The 8876-nt window shown below is 43.1% G+C and overlaps 1 protein-coding gene across 1 annotated transcript; it reads left to right on the top strand.

Annotated features, from left to right (window-relative positions):
- The first annotated feature begins 3915 nt into the window (after positions 1-3915).
- LOC143354912 (uncharacterized) lies at positions 3916-4941 on the top strand. The gene has a single exon (XM_076789279.1). The coding sequence runs from the start codon at positions 3916-3918 to the stop codon at positions 4939-4941; it is 1026 nt and encodes a 341-aa protein (XP_076645394.1).
- The last annotated feature ends 3935 nt before the right edge of the window (positions 4942-8876 follow it).

Genomic DNA, 8876 nt, shown 5'->3' with positions numbered 1-8876 from the left:
ATGAATGATAAACAACGAAGCAGGGCTCCTTCCTAAGTGAATAACGAATAATTATTTACTCCTTATTCTTATTCGAAATTTTATTCGAGCAATTCGGCCAACGTTGCCGACGACAGTACCCTTTTCGAAGGGAAAGTGCCGTCGTGGGCGTAAACCCGTCGGTGTTCACGTATTGTACACGCTTCCTTTTCGTTAAGGGCCGGGCACACGGCATCGGCTCATTTGTTGCGTATTAGCCGGGATTAACGAGCTTCTTAAAGCCGCCGCCTTTTGCGAACACAGCCAGGCGACTCCGAGTTCCCGAAAAAGGAGAACGAAAACAAATGAGACACGCCTACGGTGCGGTGCCCCGAGCCAGGGTTTCCTGGGATCGGGAAAATTTGGAAATTCACGGGTTTACGCTCCCAACAAACCGAACGATAATCGATTTTGTCCCACCATCATAATTCGGTACATCGCGTCCAATATTCGCTTGCGGTTGCTAGATCTCGCATTCTACGAAGTATCGATATATTGTCAGCAACTTACCACAATTATTAAAGGAATAAACGAATTTCTGTATTTCACCTCGGTACCTCGTATTAATGCAGAAAGCAATTTTATTCTGTATCAAAAGATACACTATCAGCAACTTACCACAATTATTAAAGAAATAAACGAATTTCTGTATTTCATCTCGGTACCTCGTATTAATGCAGAAAGCAATTTTATTCTGTATCAAAAGATACACTATCAGCAACTTACCACAATTATTAAAGAAATAAACGAATTTCTGTATTTCATCTCGGTACCTCGTATTAATGCAGAAAGCAATTTTATTCTGTATCAAAAGATACACTATCAGCAACTTACCACAATTATTAAAGAAATAAACGAATTTCTGTATTTCATCTCGGTACCTCGTATTAATGCAGAAAGCAATTTTATTCTGTATCAAAAGATACACTATCGGCAACTTACTACAATTATTAAAGGAATAAACGAATTTCTGTATTTCACCTCGGTACCTCGTATTAATGCAGAAAGCAATTTTATTCTGTATCAAAATATACACTATCAGCAACTTACCACAATTATTAAAGGAATAAACGAATTTATGTATTTGACCACGGTAGCTCGTATTAATGCAGAAACAATTTTATTCTGTATCAAAAGATACACTATCAGCAACTTACCACAATTATTAAAGAAATAAACGAATTTCTGTATTTCATCTCGGTACCTCGTATTAATGCAGAAAGCAATTTTATTCTGTATCAAAAGATACACTATCGGCAAATTACTACAATTATTAAAGAAATAAACGAATTTCTGTATTTGACCTCGGTACCTCGTATTAATGCAGAAAGCAATTTTATTCTGTATCAAAAGATACACTATCAGCAACTTACTACAATTATTAAAGGAATAAACGAATTTACGTATTTGACCACGGTAGCTCGTATTAATGCAGAAAGCAATTTTATTCTGTATGAGAAGCCGCATTCTAATGATGGCATTGAATTCGAGGAAAAAGTCGAAAAATTTGTAATTTACAAATCATTGCGGTGCGAACGCTTCACGATTCCTAGTATTTTGTTAACGCACGAATGCATGGTAGCAGCGTGGCAAACGTGTTTGTGAACTCCTGTAGCGATTCTAAGTGGTATAACAAGCGCGAGGACCAACGTAGGCGTTTGCGCTGGTAAAAATAATCACGTCCAATAAGATTCGTCAATAAAGATGTTTCCCGTGGGTCTTGCGTACCAGGCACGTTAACCGCGAATATTGTCGTGTTCGCAGTACGTTGTATCCGAAAACCGCCTGTTTCAAGTTATTGTTACTTCTCTATGTTGCATAAATTCCCGCTCCTGCTTGTGGCTTGTTTTAATATTTGTTGCATCGATCGATGCACCGTTTAACACGGCTGTGTAAAAATTAACAAGAAAAAACATTCACACACTCTTAACAATAGTAGCTGCTATACAAATCACATGATACAATATTTTCTATTGGAAGTGACGCTTCGACGAATGTTCTTCCTAACAAGCTCAAATGTCAAATGAAGTATTCGGATTTAACAGGTATCGTACATTTTTACTCTAGGCAAAGAACATTTTCTTCTAGTATTAAAAACTGCGTTACAGTATTATTTGCGTGCAAAATTTTACCAGTCGATAATAAAATTTAGATATATCGATACCAAATACAAAAGCCAGGAGGTTATAACCATTAAATTATAAATCGTTATGCATGAACTATTGAAAGAGACTAAAACTGTTACATACACCTAATAACTTTGCTTTAAATATGTTGGATTGGTTATGATAATAATCTTTTTTGCATTCGGACAACATGGAAGATTAGTCTTTCCAGAAAACAAACGAAAATTGATTGACGCGAATTTATTTACCGTGGAAGAATAAATAAATTAGAGTCCTCCGGATTGACACCAAGATTTAACGCCGTCTGGATAAGAAGGACACAGCGCAACCCTCGTAAAACAGTCAAATTTGTCCACACTATCCAGCCCCCTTGTCCTTAAAGTGTCGTAAAGCTCGCGGACAGCGGCGAAGGAAAAGGGACGACAAAGAAGCTAGTACAAGGGTCACATTATTTTGGGTACGGTCTAACAGTCCGTACACACCATGCTGGAAAAAAAATTACTTTTTGATTTTGAACTGTTTTGTAATTACATGTCGTGCATACCTACATGATGTAACGTTATTGGAAAGCTAGATTATATAAAATTCAAGAAAGTTCGAATTCAAAATTCAAAAAATCCCTATTGATCCCCGCGATAGTTTTCTGAGAGAATAAAGTTTTGTAATTACATGTCGTGCATACCTACATGATGTAACGTTATTGGAAAGCTAGATTATATAAAATTCAAGAAAGTTCGAATTCAAAATTCAAAAAATCCCTATTGATCCCCGCGATAGTTTTCTGAGAGAATAAAGATCAGCAGTCCATTAATTGTACAGCATATGCTCTTCTGAATTTTCAACCCCTTTGAGACCACTTAATTCGCAATAAACCGACTGGAGAGAGAGAGGAGGGGGGGGGGAGAAACCGAGCAATTTTACAAATTCGTATACCGTAATTCCCAAATTGCTCGTCCCTGCAGCCTGCATTGAAAACGAGAATAGATTCTGCGAAAGCAAGAGAGGCAAAAGGAGTGGAACGGAACGGTCGCCGGTCGGGGTGGCTAGCTAGCGTGCTTCAAATGTCAAGAGCGCGGCGCCAAAGTCCCGTGACCGTGCGCACTTGATAGAGCGCCGTTCTTTCTTTTTTGGTCGATCGTCTTTCGACTCTCTAGCTTCCAGAGCCCCCAGCAAAGAGACGAAGGAAGACGGGGGGCGTGCCCGGTCGCGCGGCTTCTACAAGGAGATACCCACTTCCCTGTGGACCCCTTCCACTCCTCAGGGATCCCTTCCACGTGGGTCCTAGGAGTTCTCGGTCCCCACCACCGGGCCCCAAGAAAACTGGACAGCATGGTCCAGGCCACGAGATCGCCAGGTAAAGCCAGTTTACGCAACGCTTCCGTACGCGAAGCATACACGGTTGTCATCCATAGAGGATACCCCCCGATAGCACCTAGCGATTTCTTTCGTAAAAGTTTCGAACAAAGCGATGGTATCCTGCGACAGAACCGGAGCTATCGTCTGACAATGTTCTGACCTCAGGAGTTTACCGATCGGTGCCGCGTGTCCCGAAGTAATTCCCGCCGCGAGGATATCCGGTCCTGTCACCGAGATCGGCTCCCTCGATGAGATGACATTAAACTAGAGAGAAGCTGCTGGATCTCTGGAATAGTTCCATCGTGTTATGCTCTAAAAGTCGTCGTCGTCGTCGTCGTCGCCCGTCGACAATCAGCTCCAGAGACAGACAACCAGACACCCCGACGAGAACCGAAGTAGATTCGCGAGTAAAAGGATGTCAACTTACGCCAGCTTCCAACAGTACGATCTGCTGGACTCCGAGGGCTACGGATCGGCTAGTAGTCCGGAGTCGAATCCTCGCAGTTGGACCCACCAGGAGATCTACCCTCAGCCGCCGAGGTCCAGGGGTAGCAGCTGCGGGAGCGTCAGCTCCGTGGACTGTCAGAATCGCGAGTACCAAGAGATCGGCGCGCCGGCGAACGGCAGCTTCCACGTGACGACGGCCGGTTTGAATTTCGCCGAGTTCTATGAGGGCTACTACCAGCAGAAGGGTTGCCGTGCCGATCACCAGCCGGACCATCAACCGAACGGCGGTGGCGGGGCCGCGAGGCCGGCCGCGAAGGACCACGGGAAGATCGTGTTCAGGATGAACGAGTGCATGGAGAACGTTTACGACTGCGTGGCCGGCGGTGTCAAGTTCGCGAACGAGGGCCCGGACGGCGAACAGACCCCGGGCATCTCGCCGAAGCTCGAGCAAGGCCCGGGCAACGTGTTGCTCGGCAACACGAGGTGCGACTTCGGCCCGTCGAATCAGCAGGAGAGCTTCCTCGCCACGAAGAGTTACGGTATCTTGAAGCCCGATGGTTTTTTGCCTAGAAATAACGGCAACCCGTACGGGCAGAGGGGCGACATCCTTTATTTGGGCGCCGCGTACAGCGTGCAGAGGAACGAAAGCTACGCGGCGCAGAACGGCCAGGGCGGCAAGTGCGTGCCCTCGCGGTACCATCAGAAAAACGACTCGGTGCTGCACGTCGCGTCGATGGAGTACGCCGGGCAGAAGGGCAAGGAGACCATGCAGAAAATCAAAAACGGCACGCCGGGCATCGAGGTGCTCAGGAAAAGAAGGCTCGCGGCGAACGCGCGCGAGAGGAGGCGGATGAACAGCCTGAACGACGCGTTCGACAGGCTGAGGGACGTCGTGCCCAGCCTCGGCAACGACAGAAAGCTCAGCAAGTTCGAGACCCTGCAAATGGCGCAGACCTACATCGCGGCGCTCTACGAGCTTCTGCAGAGGGAGTGAACACGGTAATCGGTGGACTAGACCGGCTCTAGAACGGAGGGAACTCCTTTTTAACCCTTGGACAGTGGCGACCGAGAGACTGTTCCGATTCAGGTTCTCAGGCGGTCTATCAGCGTTAGGCGAACCGTTCGAGTGCCAGTCCTACCGTTCCGATTACCAAAAAGGTATGAACGTACTCAGAAAATGACTTCTCGCATTAACCCTTTCTGAGGAATTGGTGTGGCGCGACGGTAACGTGCTAAGTTTTCACCCGGACGACCAGGGTTCAAATCCTGTCTACTAACGCATTAACCCTTTCTGGCTCGAATGAAATCGTCGAAAGTCTCAGCACGATTGCCTCGCAGTCGCAGTTGAACACCGTCGGGACCACGAGGGTGAAACGCGAACGCGCTCGTTGGCGCTCGAACGGTTAGACGGGAAGATCAGAGCACTGAGAGCAATTAGTATTCTTCGTTCGATGGAATGCTCGATTCAAGTACAAAAGATATATTCAAAGTCGCGCTATTTCGTTTGTACGTGACTTTCGCTCGCAAGAGGAACGGGCACCCGCTTGACGGAGGAGTATCAGCCGCATCGCCAAAACCGGCGTCTCTCAAGGTTTCCAGTTCTTGTAACTGGAGCAAGGTTTTTTGGACCGTCGCGAAGTCTTAAATTGCGAAGAGACGGGCCTCTCGACGTCGACCACGAAGCCCCGTTGTTGTTCCTCGATCGAGAAAACGATCTCACGATAGGTGGCACCGGCCGACGCGATGCGACGCGACGCGACGCGACTCTCCGAACCAGTGCTGACAACGATACAGTCGGCCGATCTTTCGCGCGATCGATCGGCAACGTTGATCGAACGAGAACGTAAGTAGGAAAAAGCATAAGCGTTGTTGACGCACGGGGGGAGCTCGCGGGAAACTAACTGTACCTAACGAAACCCTCGTAACCGACATTTTCAGCATTTCCAAATGGTCGTTCTTGTCATTGATTTCGTAACTTCAGCTCGTAATAATCCGAGTCCCGTGTTAATGAGGATTATTTGTTTGTACTTCAATTAGCGGATTTTATGCATTTATGATAAAAGCTGGTAGCTGTAATTTAAAACACTACACAAATTGAAAAGTCTACATATATTATTTTCCACGTCTTTGAATCATTGAGAGAAGAAGGTGACTACTATTTCTAGCAACAAATGCAAACAGAGTTTATTTTTCGTGTCCGCAGTTTATTCATAAGAACTTTCTTTGCGAATATTCGTCATATAATTTTCTAAGGGCAAATGTCCGTGTAGAAATTTTTCGTTCCAAACCTTTGAACGTAGACGTAGCGGCTGAAGAAATATTTTCTCAAGAATAATTCCAAGCACGTAAACATTCAACAGAGCATTTCGGAAAAATCGTGACAAATTCGTGCAGATGCGTAAACAGACTTTCGGATGTGCCAGTGAAAAGGGTTGCGCCCGTGTCAACGATTACTTATAGTTGTTTGGAAAAAAGGTTCTCCGTGTTTCGGCCGTCGCGGATAGTTTAATTAGCAATAATTGCGCCGCGCGGACGCGGTATACGATGCTCGGCGCTAATGCTTTTCCCTCGTGAGAGAATGTTACCGGATTCCGGCAGATTTTTCAGAAGATCGAAGTGCGATAGTATCGATGACGGGGGAATAAAACGAATCCGATGAGCTTAGCACATTACTGTCCGGCGGCAAAGTAACTCGAACAGATAATAAATTCACTATCGTAAAAATATATGAAAGGTATTTCCAAAAATATCCGAATAATTAACAGACTCGATACTCCGTTTAGGTAACTGCTTCATTATTCTGTGAATCGTGTTGGATCAAAGTTGCTGTAAATCTAGACTGGTCGATTTTATGCGACTCTGGCAAAAATCAGCTGTTAATATATTAGTTTGACCGATCGAGAAAGAAAGAAAGTTTAATGTGGCTACTATTTCTTGAAATTGGTAGACAATTTTTATTCTGCATAAAGATCCGCAGTCTATTTATCTGTAACATGTGTGCTGATATGTCAGCATTTTATTTAGAGTATGTGAAAAACCTATTTATAGGTGACCGGACGGTAATGTGCTATTAGCGCGGAAGATGCGGTCAGTAGACCTTGGATGTGCATGCGAAGTTTGCATAGACACATTTCAAGAACAACGAGTCGTGCAAACTGTTTCTCTCACAGTGACTATTTCAAACTTTATTCAACTGGACTGCCGTGTCACCCACGTATGTCGGAATTATTTGTTTATATTAACCCTCGAACGGCGAACCATTCTTGCAATAGTTGATAATCTCTAGGACCAATCGCTGCTTTATTTATTAACGTAAAAAAATTTTGAGAAATTTAGAAAATTTGGACGGAGGGTTAAACATGTATTTGTAAATAAATTTCTTTGATTTTATGGAATTCTTGAGGTTGGTTTGGCAGTCGGACGAACTGTGAACGCACGATGATCCGCAGTCTAGTGATCGCTATCGACAGAGAAGATGCGAATGAGAGGGAGTGTTGACAGGGTTCGTTTGTAAAATAAGAAATGGTCGCGTGAGGCGTGCGAGTTCCGAATTCGAACTGTAAATAGGCTATCGTGTATCGTTTTATCGTTTAAACGTAGGTTCTGTGTAAATATCCGATTAGACACGATTAAGTTATTGCGAGGCTGTATAGATAATTGTGTACATATAGAACCACAAAGGGATCTCCCGATCGTACTGAAGGATCGCACGACTGCAACGCCGTAAAATATTTACATTATGCAAATAAGACATTTGCGTTAGTGAGACTGTACAGTAGAATTCGATTTATCGGAACCTGTGGGTGACGAATAAGTATAAAATACTGGTACACCGATCTATAATTCCTAGTTTGTCTTTATAATTTATAATTATTCTATTGTTATTAGATCATCTAATCAATTCGTACTTGAATTATCTAATCGTAACGAATAAAGATATTCATTAAATTCTATCGAATGCTTGACAATTTCTAGCAAATTTTTGATAAGTGACACAGAAAAATTAGGCGATCTAGCGATTACGAAATATTCGTGTAACGAGAATACCGTGTACCAATAAGAGCTTATTGTTAATCTTGGGTGGAGTTCACTGGGCATTTAGAAAGATTTCATCAGAGATAAATTGAGTTCTACTGTATTTAATTGTAAAACGTTTGTCGTTAATCGAATATGCTCCGAATTCGTTTGTTTATAACTCGCCTGCGCGCGAGCATTGTTCGATGATTGTAACCGTTGTGAATGCGTCGACGACTAATGTAAAGTTCAGGAACAATGTAATGATCGAGGCACCTCGCAATTTGTAAGAAGCGACGAATTCCACGGTCGAATAAAGGTTTCCCAGGCATACCAAAGAATCCGTAGGTGTTAAGGACGACATTGCGTTGCCCTGATTGTTTTTCGACTATGAATAAATACATGTCTTTTTGACACTGAGTACTGAGAGAAATTTCTTAACCAACCCACCCGAATTTTGTATTCACCGTTTCTGATCTAGGGTAGTCTTGAATTTTTCAACTGGAAATAGAAATTACTATGTTCTAGATTAGTGGAAAAATAAAAATAAAAAAATTATATTTTATTTAAATAAAGCTTATCCGAATTAATTTCAATATACAGAGACAACACAGACATTTTCTTAATCATTTTTAAATCATGTAATGTCGGAGGTTGACAATGCTAAAGAAAAAAATTAAAGAAAATTATTACACAAAATTCTGCGCACAATTATATTTCTTTGAGTTTTGACTAATTCAATTAGACTTAAAAGGCCGTTTAGAGGTAAGAGTGTTTTACTTATTTTATCGAAGTTAGAAAAACCAAAATCATAATGCAAGTCACCGAAACAACGTTATATTCGTTCATCACGGGCCTGAAGAAACTCCAGCTGAACCAATGCACGCATCAAGCCATACAGAAAGCAATAATCCT

The sequence above is a fragment of the Halictus rubicundus genome, chromosome 6 (genome assembly GCF_050948215.1).
Source record: "Halictus rubicundus isolate RS-2024b chromosome 6, iyHalRubi1_principal, whole genome shotgun sequence".
In the NCBI taxonomy this organism is placed as follows: Eukaryota; Metazoa; Arthropoda; class Insecta; order Hymenoptera; family Halictidae; genus Halictus; species Halictus rubicundus.
The sequence above is the reverse complement of the archived record's forward strand: the minus strand, read 5'-3'. Positions and strand labels throughout refer to the sequence as shown.